Raw genomic sequence first — 20,127 nt, 5'->3', positions numbered from 1 at the left:
CTTGAATATATATTTTTAAATGTCCACTACTTCACTTTGTGTTTTTCAGGGAACATTGCAGCCCATCTTAAGATAAGACTTGGCATTTTGGTTGGGCAAATTATTATGACCCCAGCAAGAGGGTGTGCACAGATTGGGTTTATGATACCAGATGGGGAGGCTGAAAGTGAGTGGGGGAAAATATTTTGGGGGCTGTGCCCTACACCTTTTCTGTCCGCCTTTAGCCACGCAGTGAAATCTTCTAGGCTACCTGCCTTCCTCAACCTAACGTAATACAAGATAGGCTCAACACCTGCAGAGAAATCTCAGCTACTGCAGCTCCCTCAGAGGTCAAGGGTCCTGCTTTTCACATCTATCTTACACCGGAGCTGGGCGACCTCTCAGCCCTTGGCTCCTCATCACTGCAGAGGACTAGCAGACCTGAGAGGCGTGAGCCTTGATGAAGGGAGAGGGGGATTCACCTTTCATGGAAAGAGGGTTGAGGGAAGGGGTCTGGGGGCATCCATGACAGGAACAATGTCTTTACTGCAACGTCAGTATGGGAGGTGATAGAGACATAGTGCTGTCATTCTCACACTCCACAGAGATGAAGTGCCGAGGCTGTGCAAGGTATTCATGCATCTTGGCACCATGACATGACAGGGTGGAGGCTCTGTGGGTCAACAAAGTGATTTTTAATTCTATAAGTATATGACAATAGTGACCAATAAGTGCCTAAAGTCTCTTACTTTTCCTCACTCTCCCTGTGTATCACCAGGATCCACAGCTGAGGTTGAGGTGGCTTGTTGCCATCCACTTGCCCTCTTAGAGTCAGAGACATAGAGTCAGAGGTTTACAGCATGGAAACAGGCCCGTTGGCCCAACTTGTTCCTGCCACCCTTTTTTTTAAACTCCTAAACTAATCCCAATTGCCCACATTTGGCCCATATCCCTCTATACACATCTTCTCCATGTAACTATCGAAATGCTTTTTAAAACACAACATTCTACCCACTTCTACTACTACCTCTGGCAGCTTGTTCCAGACGCTCACCACCCTGTGTGTGAAAAAATTGCCCCTTTGGACACTTTTGTATCTCTCCCCTCTCACCTTAAACCGATGCCCTCTAGTTTTAGACTCCTCTACTTTTGGAAAAAGATATTGGCTATCTAGCTGATCTGTGCCCCTCATTATTTTATAGACCTCTATAAGATCACCCCTCAGCCTCCTATGTTCCAGAGACAAAAGTCCTAGTCTATCCAGCCTCTCCTTATAACCCAAACCATCAAGTCCCAGTAGCATCCTAGTAAATCTTTTCTGCACTCTTTCTAGTTTAATAATATCCTTTCTATAATAGGGTGACCAGAACTGCACACAGTATTCCAAGCGTGGCCATACCAATGTCTTGTACAACTTCAACAATATGTCTCAACTCCTGTATTCAATGTTCTGACCGATGAAACCAAGCGTGCCGAATGCCTTCTTCACCATCTGTCCACCTGTGACTCCACTTTCAAGGAGCTATGAACATGTACCCCTAGATCTCTTTGTTCAGTAACTCTCCCCAACACCCTACCATTAACTGAGTAAGTCCTGCCTGGTTCAATCTACCAAAATGCATCACCTCGCATTTGTCTAAATTAAACTCCATCTGCCATCCGTCAGCCCACTGGCCCAATTGATCAAGATCCCGTTGCAATTGGAGATAACTTTCTTCACTGTCCACTATGCCACCAATCTTAGTGTCATCTGCAAACTTACTAACCATGTCCCCTATATTGTTTGAAATTACCTTGATAAGTGACTCCTGGGGGTCCGGGCCTACTCTTGGGCAGCACGGGTGTTGCTGTGCTGCCCTCCTCTGTGTGCGGGGCTGGAGGTGTGTCACTCACGGCGAGGGGGGAGGAGGGGTCTTAAATCAGCTCAATACTCCCATGGCCCCCGGGTTGATGGCCCCGGGCTGTATCCATGCCGATCCTCTTCCCTTAGGGTGACGATGGGCCCCTATGCTCCTCCATGGGATAGAGGGGCAGCTGGAGTGGGATCCATAAGCCCGGCAGTCCTCTGGCTCTGACACCCATGGATTCCCACTAGTGCCTGCACTATGCAGTTGAAGCCCTGCACTTTGGAGTTCATAACGTCAGCCATGGAGGACATAGGCTGAAGCGTGGAGTGGACAATCCATGCCATGGAATGCACCTTCTGCATCAAGGTCTCCACTGCGGCTGCCACGCTCATAGTGTTGGCCTCATTGCATAGGAGTGATGGCACCATCTCATCATACAAAAGGTGATGGGATTCCTCCATTTGGCCTTGCGATCCGAGGAGTGATGCTACCATCCCTTCCTGATGCTCGCGACTCTGCCTTTGTAGCTCCAGCAGCTCTGGAAATGTGAGAAGCGGATCAGATACTTGGGGGAAACCATGGCGATTGGGGGGTGGCGGTATGCTTGACAGATGTTGGCAACCTATGAACCAGCTGGACGCGAGATCACCTTGGAGGTGTGGAGGGGTATGTGAGGGGATGCAGGTGGCTATGTGAAGAAGTTCATTCATCTTTTAGCGGCACTGCTGCCCATCCTCTTCAGCAGCGAGCTCGCACTCACTAAGGTTGTCACGGTCTCCCAGGAGGTGGTGGTCACCTTGCTGGATGGACGTGTGCGCATCTATGGACAGAAGACACCCTGCCTCTGCTGCACACCATCCAGGAGTCTGGTCAGTGCACCTTCTGAGAAGCACAACCTGACAGCCATCCCCCCGACTGGATCTGGAACAAATGCTAGGGAATGCTGGGAGCTCCCCATTGATTAAGTCATCCCGGGGTGAGTGAATCAGCAAGAGGCCACCATGAGTGTGGCGTGATTCAAGTGGTTAAAACAAATTGTTAAATGGGCTCAAGATTCGGTGAGATTCCCTACTGTTGCTGCTGGTGGGATACGCAGCGATTTTCTCACCAGGACTGACAATTCGCCAAACTCTGGTAAGATTCCAACCTTAATCTCCCTTTTCACTTTTGTTCCCTCACCACACTTACATCAGTGTTTCCTTCCATATTTTTTATTTCTTCCCCCCCCAATTTTAATATCTTTACTTGTTACATTCCTTTTATTTCCTCCTTCCTTTTTCAAGGATTTCCTATTCACTCAGCTTCACACATTCTTGGAAGATGCTGCATGTGGAGCAACACGATAAGATTCATGGAAACCAGGGAGTGGGATTTCAAAAAGAACACAAAAAGCAGGGCTCCAAAAGATGTGGGACAGCAAATGGATTGTGGGAAACAGGAAATTGACAAGTCTTGCTCAAGGCTGATTGAAGCTTCAGATGTGGACCAGAGTCAACAACGGAGATGCCTTTACCAATATGGCGGGCACTCCCAGGACCAACATGTTTACTGCAGTGGGGACTTCATAGGTACTAGAAAAGCCTTCGCTATTGTATCAGCAGCCTCTATGTTGGGTTTCACAAGACAGCATAGCTCCATGAGAGCAGAGACAATTCCCCTCTAACATCCCAGGTAGACCTACAAGGGTGCACAGAATGGGTTCATACATAATTGCTATAGGGTAACTGCACCTGCCTTTCTCTCCTCATGTACTTGGAGAAATAGAAATCTTAAATTTTCATCTGTTGCTGAACCCATTTAAATTGCTCAGGCATTGAACAAAGAACAAAGAAAATTACAGCACAGAAACAAGCCCTTCGGCCCTCCAAGCCTGCACAGATCATGCTGCCCATTTGAACTAAAACCCCCTACCCTTTCGGGGACCATATCCATCTATTCCCATCCTATTCATATATTTGTCAGGTTGCCCCTTAAAAGTCACTATCGCATCTGCTTCCACTACGTCTCCCGGCAACGAGTTCCAGGCACCCACCACCCTCTGTGTAAAAAACTTGCCTTGTACCTCTCCTTTAAACCTTGTCCCTCACACCTTAAACTTGTGCCCCCTAGTAATTGACTCTTCCGCCCTGAGAAAAAACTTCTGACTTTTCACTCTGTCCATGTCTCTCATAATCTTGTAGATTTCTATCAGGTCACCCCTCAACCTCTGTCATTCCAGTGAGAACAAACCAAGTTTCTCCAACCTCTCCTCATAGCTAATGTCCTCCATACCAGGCAACATCCTGGTAAGTCTTTTCTGTGCCCTCTCCAAAACCTCCTCCTGCTTCTGGTAGTGTGGTAACCAGAATTGAGCACTGATCCCTCTGCCTATCAATACTCTTAAGGGTTCTGCCATTTACTGTATATTTCCTATCCGTATTAGACTGTCCAAAATGCAGTACCTCACATTTGTCCGGATTAAACTCCATCTGCCCAAGTCTCCAATTGATTCATATCCTGCTGTATCCTCTGACCACCAACCAGTTAGATTTTCCTCCAAATTATTTATATATATTACAAACAGCAAAGGTCCCAGCACTGATCCCTGAGGAACGCCACTTGTCACAGCCCTCCATTCAGAAACGCACCCTTTCACCGCTATCCTCTGTCTTCTATGACCGAACCAGTTCTGTATCCATCTTGCCAGCTCACCTCTGATCCAGAGCGACTTCACAGTCTGTACCTGTCTGCCATGAGGGACCTTGTCAAAGGCCTTACTGAAGTCCATGTAGACAACATCCACTGCCCTACCCTCATCAATCATCTCCGTCACTTCCTCGAAAAACTCAATCACGTTAGTGAGACACGACCTCCCCGTTACAAAACCATGTTGCCTCTCACTAATATGTCCACTTATTTCCAAGTGGGAGTAAATCCTGCCTCGAAGAATTCTCTCCAATAATTTCCCTACCACTGATGTAAGGCTCACCAGCCTGTAATTACCTGGATTATCCTTGTTACTTTTCTTAAACAAAGGAACAACATTGGCTATTCTCCAATCCTCTGAGACCTCCCTTGTAAGAAGTTTAACAACACCAGGTTAAAGTCTTAAAGGTTTAACCTGGTGTTGTTAAACTTCTTACTGTATTTACCCCAGTCCAACGCCGGCATCTCCACATCATGACCTCCCCTGTAGCCAGTGAGGATACAAAGATTTCTCTCAAGTCCCCAGCAATTTCCTCCCTTGCCTCTCAGTATTCTGGGGTATATCCCTTCAGGCCCTGGGGACTTGTCTACCTTAATGTTAATCAAGACCTCCAATACCTCCTCCTTTTTGATGACAACATGACCCAAACTATCTACACATCCTTTCCCAGACTCATCATCCATCAAGTCCTTCTCTTCGGTGAATACTGATGCAAAGTACTCACTTAATACGTCACCCATTTTCTCTGGCTCCACGCATAGATTCCCTCCCTTGTCCTTGAGTGGGCCAACCCTCTCCCTGGCTACCCTCTTGCTCTTTATATATGTATAAAAAGCTTTGGGATTTTCCTTAATCCTGCCGGCCAATGACTTTTCATGACCCCTTTTAGCCCTCCTGACTCCTTGCTTAAGTTTCTTTCTACTTTCCTTGTATTCCTTACTTGCTTCGAGTATTCCTAGCCTCCTAGCCTTGACAAATGGTTCCTTTTTCTTTTTGACCAGGCTCACAATGTCTCTCATTATCCAAGGTTCCCAAAAATTGCCATACTTGTCCTTCATCCTTACAGGAACATGCCGGTCCTGAATTCCTATTAACTTAAAAATTGAGAGAGGTGTATACTCAACGAGACCTTGGAGTCCTTGTGCATCAGTCACTGAAAGTAAGTGCGCAAGTATAGCAGGCAGTGAAGAAGGCAAATGGTATGTTGGCCTTCATGGCGAGAGGATTTGAGTGGCCACACCTGGTGTTGTGAGGCCACACCTGGAGTATTGTGTGCAGTTTCGGTGTCCTCATCTGAGGAAGGATGTCCTTGCTATAGAGGGAGTACAGTGAAGATTTACCAGACTGATTCCTGGGATGGAAGGTCTGTCATATGAGGAGAGACTAAGTCAGTTAGGATTATATTCACTGGTGTTTAGAAGAGTGAGAGGGGATCTCATAGAAACTTATAAAATTCTAACAGGGTTAGACAGGTAGATTCAGTAAGAATGTTTCCAATGGCGGGGGAGTCCAGACTAGGGGACACAGTTTGAGGATAAGGAGTAAACTTTTTAGAACTGAGCTGAGGAGAAATTTCTTCACCCAAAGGGTGGTGAATGTATGGAATTCACTATCACCGAATGTAGTTGAGGCTTAAATGTTGTCTGATTTCAGGAAGAAATTAGATATAGCTCTTGGGGCTAAAGGGATCGAGGGATATGGGGGCGAGGGGGGAATCAGGATATTGAATTCTCTGATCAGCTATGATCAAAATGAATGGTGGAGGGGGTTCGAAGGGCCGAATGGCCTATTGCTGCTTCTAGTTTCTACGTTTCTTACACTTGAAAGCCTCCCACATGCCAGATGTTGATTTGCCCTCAAACATCTGCCCCCAATCTACATTTTTTAGTTCCTGCCTAATATTGTTGTAATTAGCCATCCCCCAATTTGGCACCTTCACCTGAGGACTACACTAACCTTTATCCATCAGTACCTTAAAGCTTACTGAATTGTGCTCACTGTTCCGAACTGCTCCCCTACTAAAACGTCGATCACCTGGCCGGGCTCATTCCGCAATACCAGGTCCAGTACAGCCCCTTCCCTAATTGGACTATCTGCATACTGTTTCGAGAAGCCCTCCTGGATGCTCCTTATAAACTCTGCCCCATCCATGCCCTTAGCACTAAGTGAGTCACAGTCAATATAGGGAAAGTTAAAATCACCCACCACAACAACCCTGTTATTTTTACACCTTGCCAAAATCTGCCTACACATCTGTTCCTCTATCTCCCGCTGGCTGTTGGGAGGCCTATAGTAAACCCCCAACATTGTGACTACACCCTTCCTATTCCTGAACTCTACCATATTGCCTTGCTATATGAGTCCTCCGAGGTATCCTCCCTCAGTACAGCTGTGATATTCTCCTTAACCAGCAGTGCAGCTTGCACACCCCTTTTACATCCCCCTCTATCCTGCCTGAAACATCTGTATCCTGGAACATTAAGCTGCCAATCCTTTCCTTCCCTTAACCAAGTATCTGCAATGGCAACAACATCATAGTTTCAAGTAATAATCCAAGCTGTAAGTTCATCTGCCTTACCCGATACACTTCTCGCATTGAAACAAATGCACTTCAGTCCACTAGACCCTCTTTGATCAGCAACCACACCCTGCCTGCTCTTCCTCTGAGTCTTACTGACCCTACTCTCTAGTTCCCCTTCAGTTAATTCACCTTTGTTTTGGCTCCCAAACTAGTTTGGCAGGGAGGTGGGAACCCCCTCTGCCTGCAGCATTGGACAGCAGCAATGAGGAGAGGTGTATTGCTGAATATGGAATACAGTTCTATTGAAGGGGCCGTGTGTTGTCAAGTGTGCAGAATGCCATATAAATATTGTCAGATGTCATGAAACAGTACTGTCAGCAAGAACAAGTTGACGCTTCAGTCCTCTTAACCACAGTTCAGTGAACAAAGTGTCTGCCATCTGTCACTGCGTATTGAAAACATGGTCTGGATGACATCTGTCTACAATCATATTACAACCATTCCTGCTTAGAGCATTACCGTCATTTTTGACAGCAATCTCATTTTTGTTGCAACTGTTACAAGTTTGCATTTCATTCAGTGCGGAAAATGCAGTCAGAATGGAGTGGGGCACAAACGATGAAATCATTACCGAAAACACTAGCTAAAGCTAAAATAAGCCAACTAACCATTTTGTGCTTTTATAGTTAACTAAACATGTATTATTTTCAAATTTAAAATAAGATTGACTGTAGGATTGATAACAATTCAGCATTTGTTGGAACAACAATTGCACATATTCATAAATTCATAATGTACTACACATCACGCATAGTAGTCAAATGCATCTGGATATATTTAACTATTTAGAAATGTGCTGTAGTTTATACAACATAGCAACTTTCAGTAATGTAACAATCACACAGATTTTTAAGATTTAAAAACAATTACAGTCATAATTATGTTGCAACCCATGCAGAATTTCTGTTCCCTGCCCCTAGTTACTCTCGATATGCTTGAAAACAGCCACAATTCTCAATAACATAGGGCGCTGAAATTAAGTGACCAAGACAGAGGCCAGATCCTTGTCAAATGTAGTGTATTTAAAAGTTTACCTTTGCATCGAAAAAACCCCACAATCTTCTGTAATCTATTAATAAATAGTCCTCTGAACCTGCTCCCACTCTACTTCTGGCAGAGTTATGGCAACAGAGCAAGAGGACCTGTGGACAAATTATTGGCCATATTCAATATTACATTTTTACTGCACATCCAGGAAGCAGTGTGACAATGTCGGCTTGAAAAAGGATCAGTGCAAATTGTAAATTCACCAACAAGATTGCCTTTTTATTATTCTTTCATAGGATGTGGGCATCTATGGCAAGGTCAGCATTTGTGGTCCGTCCCCTATTTCCCTTTTAGAACAGTTAAGAGTCAAGCACACTGCTGTGGGTCTGGAGTCACATGGAGGTAAGGGTGGCAGATTTCCTTCCCTGAAGGACATTTGTGAACCAGATATCTCTCCCTCTCATCAGGTTTGCTCTGCCATTCAATCATGGCTGATAGATTCTCATCCCCATTCTCCTGCCTTCTCCCCATAACCCTTGATCCCCTTATTGATCAAGAACCTATCTATCTCTGTCATAAAGACACTCAATGACCTGGCTTCCACATGGAATGTTTCCTGCAGTGGTGGCCAGTGGGAAAACACACAAATCTTCCATAATCATTAATTATATACCTGGGTGTTTTACACATGTGCAGTGGTGGGGCAAGCCTGGACGGCATGTACTCTGCCACCGTGTCTGGTTGCAATATTGTCAAGGTGTTTACCAGCACTGAGCCACTATTAAAGAAAGAATGTGGACCTCCTAAAAATGGAGATGGATCTCCATTCTGAGGCTGGAAGATGGAGCCCCTCCAGGATACCTAATCTGGAAGGTCCACCCGCCGATGCCATGTTGTTCCGAACGTGTTGCTCGCCAACATGTTTTCCTGCTAACACTGCAAAGAATCTGGCATGTGGGCTCATGCTTTAATTTGCATCCAATTAATGAGATTTAAATTGCGTTCATGCTGGCCTATGGCAGGTTTCATGACCTGCCGTAGTGGGCAACAGTAGAAGATTCTGCTGTAAATTTAGGTTATATTCTCCCACATCGTACACGCTGGTGGGAGCTTGGGAGAATTCTGCTCCATGTCATTGGCATGGGTCTCTGGATTCATAGTCCAGTGATGTTACTGTTATGCCACTATCTCCTCTTTGATCACAATTTCCAGCAAAAGGATTAAATCATTCTAAAAGAACTAACAGTATCAAGTAACCACCTTAGCCAGAAACAGCAATCAGCCAAAATCATCTTCTCAAAAGGCAGATTTCCTCATGCGTGTTTACTGCGCAAATCAAGTATGATGCCAGTTTCAAAGGTTATATCATTACTTAAATATAGTGATAAAAGAATTGCAGAATTATGCTAATAGGGGATTGGCCCACAAATCTAGATTGTAATTTGTTGTTTCCAATTAAGAAGCTAAAAAGAGATCGTGTCATTTTTTGAAAAACTGAGGAAAAAAATACCTTTTAAATACAATACCTGATGAAGAATTATAATCTTCCCAACCCCTACCAATTATTCCCACATCTATTAATATTAAAACAACTTTGCCATAGAAGTATTAAATATTTGGTTGTTGTCACTCACATGCATTCCACAGGCTCCCAGACCTGTCCCAAACCTGTTAGCTTTCAACACGGCAAACCCTGTTCTATTGTATAAGCATGTTAGAGCACACAAAATGGATCAAACTGTATTTGCATATTTAGGATTGGTTACTACATACTAGCTCGAACTTCAAATCAATATCAAGTGGGAGTTGGTAAATATTTAACTTGTGCAAATGGGTTTGACTTGTCCAGTTAAAATCTTTTCACACATGTGAGGAGTTTAACTTTCACAAACCAGTGCTTCGTCATGGTATTTATTTTACTTGTTACTTCACTTTATCACGAAGCCTGCAAAATGGGAGGCTGGCCAAATCTAAACACGGTAGAATCAGATTATACACATTAAAACAGGAAAGAAGTTAAAACAGATATTCAGTATAAATTGTTCAATAATAATATAAATGTCTATTTCAAGAAAACTATTATCCACAAGCCAAATAAATCACAGCATTCAATGTCACTAATTTTACTTAATCAGATATTGCAGAACAGCAAGAAGTCATTTGATCTATTTATTTGTTGATATTACCTCTTTAGCTAGTGTTACTATTCTAATCCCATCTAGGTTTTTCCTTTTCTCTCTGTAGACAAATTGTTATAGGCACAAGATCAACATAAGCATTTCCCTCATTTGTTGATATACATGTAATGCCTGGCAGTTGTAAAAAATATATGAAGGTGGACTATGCACTGGAACATATTGTGTGCATATGTGTGCATGTAAATTCACGTGAGTAAATATGAACCGAAACAAGATCTATGTCGTAAAGCTCTGGAAAATTTCATGGCCTCCAAATGCAATGTGATGTAGTAAACCAAGTCTTGATAATGAAAGAAAAAGCTACTTCAGCAACTGAATATGGTCATCAGCACTGATGTTTCAGGGTTCCCTTTAGTCAGCTGTGTGTCCACCACATTGCTTCAGGCTCCAAGTTAATCTGAGTCTGTAACAATTATTTCCTGTTTGCCAATGATTTATACAGTTCCTCCCAGTTAGGATGCATTCCTCTGAGCTATGCCCATAGAACTCACACTGCTAAGGGTTAAGTCTTAAGGAGTTCAGGTGTAATGCTGAGTTTTGCAAGGTAAAACCGCACAGCTTTATAGCATAAAAGACTGCTAAACTTTCTGCTGTAAATCCAGATAGGGCTACCCTAACTGAGTATTATTTTATTGAACCAAGTCAAATGTTAGGAATCTCCACTAAACCTGGAAGGTTAACCAATCAGGATCAATGCTATGTGATACTGTGGACTAGCCTGGCTCAAATATCATCTCTGCCAGAGGTTGCAATCTCCAATCTCCAGGCAAGTCACCTTGGTACCAACTTGATCCAAAGAAATTCTATTCAACCTCATCTTCTTTAACCAGTTGTCACAAAGCATAATCTTTCCTTTGTGGTTATCAGACAATAGGCACTCTGTGGAGTATAGCTCAGCAACTAAACATAAATGATGTGAAGACATGAAACACCAGTTCAACAAATTAAAGACGCACAAGTCAAAACTTTGCCCCTTTAAAAATAAAAGTTTATAGATATGTGTAGGTTCACAATTCCAGCCTCCAACCAGAGTTCTCTGATCAGCTATTTGATTTACAACTCTGCTTTCAGTGTCATGCCAGGACCACCTTTCCATCCTGTGGTACTCTAGATGTTCAAATCCTTCACCAACATGACTGACAATTGCAAGGCCAGCACACTTTTTTAGTGGCAGCCTTCATGGGCACAGAAAGAGCCATCCCTATTGTTCAGTGGCAAGTGCATTGATTTTCAGGTGATGGCACAGCTCTGGGCCAAATGAGACCTTAAAAACAGTTCATAACAAGAGTTGGGGGAAAATTTATTCTGCTAAAAGGAAAGAACAAACTCAGCACTAGTTTAACTCTATGGATGGATAAACACATAAGGGAACAACGAGTGAAGCACGCGTTAAGCAGAGGAATGCATGATAAGAGAAATGCAAAAAGAAATGAAGGAGGGAAGTCAAAATACAATTAGGAACAAAGAACAATACAGCACAGGAACAGGCCCTTCGGCCCTCCAAGCCCGTGCCGCTCCCTGGTCCAAACTAGACCATTCTTTTGTATCCCTCCATTCCCACTCCGTTCATGTGGCTATCTAGATAAGTCTTAAACGTTTCCAGTGTGTCCGCCTCCACCACCTTGCCCGGCAGCGCATTCCAGGCCCCCACCACCCTCTGTGTAAAGTACGTCCTTCTGATATCCGTGTTAAACCTCCCCCCCCTCAGGAAGGTGGATAGAAGCCATGAAATTAAATTATCAAGGAAAATAAAATAAAACAGTGAAATTCTTTTTAGGCACATCAATAAAAAGGCTGTGATGGGAATCAACAGGTTAACAGGACAATCCCACAGTTAACAGTGAAGAGATAGCAGAATTATTAACTAATTATTTTTGGGGGCCCCAGCAGACAAGGGGAACACCTTATATTGGGGCCCCCAGCAGACAAGGGGAACATCTCCAACTCTCGACCATAGAGGGGAAACCTTCCCCTCAACGCTTAATGAATGGGCCACTCCCCCCCCCCCCCCCCCTTCTACATCATTGCCGGCATCAGAGCAGCTCCTTACTGCAATGCAGGCTTATCCTGCCTTTCGCACACTGCCCCCCCCCCCCCCCCCCCCGCCCCCACCCATGACACTATGCAGGCACAACCACATTCCCACCATGGCAAGTCCCACCCATCCGCATAATGGGAAGCCCGCAATGGTGTTTTCCTAGAGGCCCCACCCGTTGTTCCACTCTTTGGCAGTGCCAGGGTACAGTGCCATGTCCCTACACTGGCTTCCACTCCGTCAGCACGGTCATCTCAACTGGCGGAAGAGAGCATCTGATGTCCCCAGAAGCAATGGTGTTAAGTCCTTTTAAGAATATTTAAATCTATTCAAATCTTTGGTAATCAGGTTCATTCCCTCACTGGGCCTCAACCTGATAGCCTTCTCAAGAGTCTGCAGCCATAACGGGATTTGCGCCCACTGCGAACAACCCTGAGAATGTCCCGCAACGTACGGAAATGAGAAATATAATTATGAATAATCAGCATGCATTTTAAAAGGGAAAAGCTTGCTTGACCCACCTTATTGAATTTTGAGCAGGTAACTGCAGGCTGAGGTCTTGAAGGGCCACTGAAGAGTCTCAATTGGCCAGCAGGTGGGAAGGTCTTCCTCAACCTTTCCTGCATTGGACTTAACCAATGGGGAAGGTGATGGGGTCATCAGACTGCAAAGTCCCATTGGATTATACAGCTTCCCCAACCCACCTCTCCGTCCACCACCAGATGGAAAAATAAATTCAGTCCAATAGTGTTTTGATTTTCTGAATTTTAATGCTCATGTACATACTATCAATCATCTGTTCAAAGATAATGAATTAGCTTGGACTGGGTAAATAAATGGTGTAGATTTCAGCAATAAAGATTTGCCATCAACAGTCTTCAAATAAACAATAAAACAGAAAGTTTAGTCACCAAAGGTACACATATTTTGCACTGGCATTCAGGTTCAGAGGAGGGATTGCAAAAAAGTTTCTTCACTCAACAAGTGCCATTTCTTTAACTCTTTAAAAAGAAAAGGTTTGTGTGTTTATGTTTTCATGTGAAAGGGAGAAGTGATACACTGACACAGTTACAGCATTAACTGATTAGCAATTTACCCATATTCTATAAACTCCAGAAAGTGTATTAAATTGAGCAAAATACAAGGAAAGCTGGACACAAACTCCAAACACAGAGATATGTGTGCCATCCTTTCCAAATCAGGATGTCTTTCCATGATCTTATCTGAGAAATAGAATCATAGAATTCCTATAGTCCAGAAGAAGGCCATTCGGCCCATCGAGCCTACACTGACAACAATCCCACCCATGCCCTATCCCCGTAACCCCAAGTATTTACCTTGCTGGTCTCCCTAACACTAAGGTGCAATTTACCATGGCCAATCCGCCTAACCTACACATCTTTAGAGTGTGGGAGGAAACCGGAACACCCAGAGGAAATCCACGCAGGCATGGGGAGAATGTGCAAACTCCACATATGATGTGGAGATGATGGCGTTGGGACTGGGGTGGGCAAACAAACCTGTTGGACTTTAACCCGGTGTTGTGAGACTTACCAAACTCCACATAGACAGTGACCCGAGGCGAGAATTGAACCCGGGTCCCTGGCGCTATGAGCAGTGCTAACCAATGTGCCACCGTGCCGCCCATGGAATAGGGTGAATTTTCAAACAAATAGACAGCCTCTGGTTTCCAGCCGATTGCCATGTACTTTGTTGATAGTGAGAAAACATTCTTACAACTTATAAAAATAAAGAAACAGTCAGTTACAACTTGCTGAAATTGTTGTTCAAGGCTAGTGGTAACTTCAAAATGGGGTCAGTAGATTACCTATCCTATGAAAACTGAGCTTGTCTGCGGCCAAAGATATTACCTCCTTGGCTGATGTTACTATTCTGTTTAAAGCTGTTGACTTCTTCTGAAAACTGGAGTCATTTGACTTGCTTAGGACTCCGGTTACCATTTTAGGAGAGTGTGCGCTTCACGTGTTGACTAATCTCACTGCTTTCCAAACTGTAATAGGTTCTATCCTTGAGATTTTAGTTGGAGCCATGGTAAAACCAGTACTATGGTTAGATGGTCTGGCCTGTTGCACTTGAAGTAGTACTGTGAGAATTTCTATGAATATATCCATGTTATAAAAATATATACGTTAACACTTCCCATCCACAAAACCTTACTTACTATTGTCATGCCTTTCTCACACTGTTGTGTTAGCTTTTCAATTCTAAGTTGCTCAAAATATCCAGAGTGGAAACTGCCAATATAAACTTGCTACATTAGTTTCTCGCACTGCAGTGCCTCAGTTTTGTGTCTTCCATTCCTCAGCCTACACTACCAAGAAACCCTCGTACTGCAATCAATTCTTCTTCTCTGCTTTCATATTTAGTTTTCAAGTTATTGTTTATAGTTAATAGTATATAAAATAAGGTCGGATGGATGAATTTCACATGGGGCTGGAATTATGTCTGTGCAACCTGCTACAGTTAACCCTCAATGTCTAGCTCATGTGCATAGGGCAGTGATAAGCAGCTTAGACTAGTGTGTGGGCCGCAAGATTGAAATCAGGCTTGTTCACTAACCCAGTGGGCGGCACGGTGGCACAGTGGCTATACACCAATTTTGGCCTTGAGTGGCTGTCTGAGCTTGCATGTTCTCCCAGTGTCTGTGTGCTCCGGGTGCTCCACTTTCTTCCCACAGTTCAAAGATGTGTAGGTTAGGTGGAATGGCCATGGTAAAATGCGTGGGGTTACTGGGATGGAACAGGTGGGGTGGGCATAGGTAAGAAGCTCTTACTGACAGACTTTGGCATCTGTAGGAAGAATTTGCAGGTTAATGATCATCTCATTTGGCTGCGTTATGAGTGCACCTTCCTTAGCCATCAAGTCCTGGGGTGGAATTTGAACCCAAAACATCTGGTTCAAAGACAGGGGGTGGGATTCTCCAGCCGCGCTCACCCCAAAAACGGAGAATCCCGCCTGAGGTCAATGGACCTTTGCATGGTCCGCCCCTCCTGCCTGCTACGATTCCCTCCAGGAATTTACCCACTGCGTCAAAAGATCTCCCACGTATAAATCAGGACATTGCATTTCATGATAAAAAAAACAGTGAAAGCGACAACACCATTTTGACTCATCTTTTATACTCTTCTCACCTCCAATCATGGTTCATATCTCCATTAAGGTGTGATTCAGGAACGCTTCCAAAATGTTGAGTTTTTAAAGTTTATTTATTAGTGTCACAAGTAGGCTTACATTAACACTGCAATTAAGTTACTGTGAAAATCCCCTAGTCGCCACACTCTGACACATGTTTGGGTACGCTGAAAGAGAATTTAGCATGGCCAATGAACCTAACCAGCACGTCTTTCAGACTGTGGCTGCCTCAGTGAAAATTACAGAGGTTCCGAATTACTCACTTCTAGAAAAGTGCTGCCAACTTCTTTCTCCCCCTTTTTCATGCCATTGAAAAGGGCCGGCATCGGAAATGTGGGCACAACTTCCGGATCTGCACCCCAGCCACCATTTTACTCCCCCACCTGACTCTGTTTTGTGCTGAAAGAGACCATGAAAATTTGGCCCCTAATGTTTCACATGACTGATATTAGGTTTTGTTTCACTGAATGTTGCAATTACACCATCAGATAGCAGGATTACAACAGTTACATTAGTGATGTTCTCATATTATGCCCCAGGAGTAGCAGAATGAGAAGAATTCACACTGGTGCAATAGGTGTTTTTTCTAAACCAGCAGATCCTCTGTGAATAAAAAGTGAAAATGCACTGCACTGTTCCATGGAATGGATTTGAAAAGAAGTTCCAAGAGAGAAATGTTCAGGAAGCAAAGCAAGTGTTTTTTTCTATTTTGTAAGAATATTTACCTTGTCCACTCGCTGCATGCAGGTAAGTAAATGCATTCCCCTCATATGCCACAGCCCACTATCAGTTAACCTATCTGAATAACGTACAGAGAAGAGCATCATTATAGGAAAGGGTTTTATTGGGAAGATATTAAATTTGTAGCAGGTAGGCAGCACCTATAGAATGTCTACCCCATGCAGCCGGAAGATCCAGTGCCCGCCAGCATTATAAAGGTCAAAAGTGCTGCAGGTGCTGAAATCCAAATTTTAAAGAGCTGGATGGCTTCCTCCTGACCTCAGCCAGGCTTTTGAACAGATGCAACGCTGGCATATTTAATTTTTCACACTAATCCCATAAGAACATAAGAAACAGGAGCAGAAATAAGCAACTTAGCCCTCCTCTGCTGTTCAGTAAGATCGTGGCTGATCACCTACCTCAATTCCACCTTTCCAAATTACCAAGACTCGTAATTTACTTAGTATACAAAATTTTTTCAAACTCTGCTTTGAACATATTCAACAACTGGGCATCGGAAGCTCTTGAGTACAGAATTCCAAGGATTCACAACCCTCTGAGTGACTAAACCTTTCATCTTGGTCCCAAATAACTAGCGTCTTATTCTGAAAAGGTTCCCGAGCAGGGAAACCAGGCTCCAAAAAACAACCCTACTCTTTCAAGTCCCTCAAGAATTTCATGGGTAAGGTTTTCCAAATGGCAGCTCGTCGACTACATTATGGGCACCTAACACTCTTGAGGAAAAAGTCCCTTCTCAGAGCTACTGGCCAATCAGATTGGTGCAGTGATCATTACTGGGACTACAAGCAGTCCCAGTGGTCTAACTGTCAGAGCCCACAGGATCAGGTAGGTGTGGGATCTCATGGCAGAGACATGACAGTAGGCACTGGGGATGAGGAGAGTTGGGGGTTTTGGTGGCAAGGTCAGGTGGAGAGGGAAAACCTGGGGAGGGGCCATCAGTGATGGAGACAGAAGGAATTGGAGTCCTTCACATCACAATTGCATCATTTTGCACCTAAGCAACAATTTGGGGCTCCAAGTGTTAGATTATTTAAACATGCAAGTAACATTCAAACAGGGCATAAAGACTACAGGCGCAACGCAACCTTACAAAAATAATTCTAAATGCTGAACAAGCTTTGCACCTGTGGCAGCAAAACAGGGCCAGTATGATCGGGAAGGCGAGAAACCGGGCACGTTTCTCATTTTCTGCCTCATGCTTGATATTATCACCTCGCCTCGTCGAAAGTTGGGCAGGACAAAGTCGTAAGATCGCGCCCCAAGATTATTTGACAATGATAAAAATCACATGCCGCTACCATACTCAGTTTAATATTTGAGTGTGAAAGGTACTTGCCAAATGAAAAGAGGTGATGTTGGAAATCTGAAGTAAAAAACGAAAGTGCAGGAAATGCACAGGTGGTCAACATTTGTAAAGTGAGCTGTTAGGTTAACATTTCAGGTGTGACCCTGAATCAGATCACAATGTGCTTACCTTCTATTTGCATATGTTCACTTTGTAGCAAAGATGGTAGTGATTATGAGTAAAAATCAAGACACTCTTTTGCTTTTTCTCTATTTTACATTGGTTCTTGTTTTCATGCCACACTCCCTACATTGTAGCACATTACACAAATTCTACTTAAAGAACTGAGCAAAACAAAATAGATACTGTTTGTTGCAATTGGTGGTATTACATGTCAAAAGAAAACCTCAAGTCTGTAATCTGATGTGACGTGTTTGTTAATTGCATAATAATCCCATTCAGCTCTTTTTTTAAGTATTAGTGCCAAGTCACATAGCTCTCTGAGTGTTATATATCTATAACAACACTTGTAATGCACAAAAGATTTGCAGGACATTTATCGCAAACAGGTCAAATGAACATTACTTACTGTTCAAGTCATTCCTAAAAAAAGCAGAGCAATATAAACTGCCAAAGCAGAAAAAATGAAAAAAATATTGTTGTATTTAAACAGTTTTGAGATTTGATAGAGGGGAGCAGAGAGTGGGAGGATTGGCCAGCAGGAGGGTCAGCCAGTAGGGGTGCTGGGAGCAGGAAGGCCAGGAGTGCGAGTGGTGGTGGTGACGGGGAGGGGTTGGGGTGCACAAACGGTGGCAAACTCAAGGATTGGGGTCAAGGAATGGGAAGGACAAGGATTAAAAGGTAAGCAGAAATCGATAGCATATTTCACTTACAAATACAGTAATATTGTCATGTACAGTATTTAGATTTAAAGGGTGTGTTTTCATTTTATTTTCCTCGATGGGAAAAGACCTACAGACCCTAACTAAGCTTTTACTTTTGTTGTAAAGGGAAAATCTGATTCAGTTAATGTCGTTTCATTTGAAGTTGCACTTTTCAGGTATGCAGCTACAACTTTAAGCAAGGAATTGGTGTGTAGAATTTGTATGAATGTGAGACGCTTTTAGGAATTAAAGACCAAGTTGGCTACAGTATCCAGAACAAAAGGAAATAAATGAAACTGCTCACCCGTGTGGTGAATTCTACAGAATAACACAAAGTTCTTCATAATTGGAATAGCATTTGTAGATTACACTAAGGATACATTAGCCCGTGGCTACACAGAACCAGCTGTTTGATCTGCTATGCAGATAATGGTGGAGTTAGAAGTGGTGAAATGTGCATACATCACACACACAAGGTGAACAAAGAAAGAAACTAAAAAAGTTATTTTAAAATTGCTTAAATTTTTCAATAAGTTTTAGTCTAATGAAGAACTAAGTTATCCATGTTATTTTCACAAAGATTATTTGAAGTAAAGAACTGTAGATATGAGAATAGATTGGAGAGGTTGGGACTGTTTTCCTTGAAGAAAATAGTTCAGAGAGGAGTATGGATAAATAGTGAGAAACTGTTCCCACTCGAGAGAGCATCTAGAACTAGAGGGCAACAGTTCAAAATAATTGGTAAAAGAAGTAAAAGTGACATGAGGGAAAAACTTGTTTGAAGTCTGGAGCTAACTCTGTGACAGGGTGTGAGATATTCAAAAAGCAATTGGGTTGCTATCGAAAAAGAAATAACTTACAAGGTTACGGGGTTAAGGCAGGGGAGTGGGACTAGGCAGGATGCTCTTTCAGAGAGCCAGTGCAAACTTGATGGGACAAATGGCCTCCTTTTGCACTGTCATAATTCTGGTATTGTAAACTAGCTGATTGATAGCTGTCAGCTTGCATGATTTATAAGCATGTACTTGACATTTTTATTACAGCAGTTAAAATCATTGTCACATAATAATTGTTGCCCTACCCTACATAAGAATTAGGAATGTGTTCAGCTGCTGTCAAAGACAAAGAAGCAAGAACCTGTCCTAAATCTGTTCATCAACTCAAAAATTATGCTACTCTGTGAATACTCTGGCAAGTACTGCTGCTGTGAATACTCATCTACAGACCATATACCAAAGTTTCATTAAAAACTGGCAAGATTTTCCACCTGAGTCTCAATATAATTTACTGATTACAAGAGCAAAGTACTCTGTTCCATGTTTCCATAAGACATAGGAGCAGAAGTAGACCATTTGGCCCATCGAGTCTGCTCCGGCATTCAATGAGATCATGACTGGTCTGATGTGATCATCCTCAACCACACTGTCCCGCATTATCCCCATAACTCTTGATTTCTTTACTGATTAAAAATCTGTCTATCTCAGGCTCCTGTTAACTTGCTTTAGAAGTGCAACTCCTGCAGGATTGCCCTTGTGCATCATTCAGCATCTACAAATCAAATGTAAAAATTATGCTTGCCACTCACGGCTCTTTATTTCATTAAAATAAAAAGTAATTCCCAACGTGTGAATCCCTGTCACAAATTCCATTAAGACTGGTGCATATGTGTCACCCTGTGGCTTTTGAAATGATAAACCGAAAGGATACTTGTGTTTGAGTTTCAGCCCTTTAAATGATGTTTCCCTTTAAAC

General features: G+C 43.2%; 1 protein-coding gene across 6 annotated transcripts in view; it reads right to left on the bottom strand.

The window, feature by feature from the left end:
• Nucleotides 1-20,127, bottom strand: part of slc7a2 (solute carrier family 7 member 2) — a 134,278-nt gene that overhangs the window by 102,983 nt on the left and 11,168 nt on the right. For 2 of the 6 annotated variants that reach the window (XM_078217745.1, XM_078217689.1), the window contains exon 1: nt 9,715-9,735. The exons of 3 other annotated variants lie outside the window; for them this stretch is intronic. In XM_078217745.1, the coding sequence (XP_078073871.1) occupies nt 9,715-9,720 (6 nt within the window). In that variant the 5' untranslated portion in view covers nt 9,721-9,735. Of the gene's footprint in view, nt 1-8,127; nt 8,212-9,714; nt 9,736-20,127 lie in introns of those variants that run through there. One more of the 6 variants, XM_078217718.1, reaches the window with a different exon arrangement.

This window comes from Mustelus asterias, chromosome 1 (genome assembly GCF_964213995.1).
Source record: "Mustelus asterias chromosome 1, sMusAst1.hap1.1, whole genome shotgun sequence".
Taxonomy (NCBI): Eukaryota; Metazoa; Chordata; class Chondrichthyes; order Carcharhiniformes; family Triakidae; genus Mustelus; species Mustelus asterias.
Note: the sequence above shows the minus strand (reverse complement) of the source record. Positions and strands in the feature narration are given on the sequence as shown.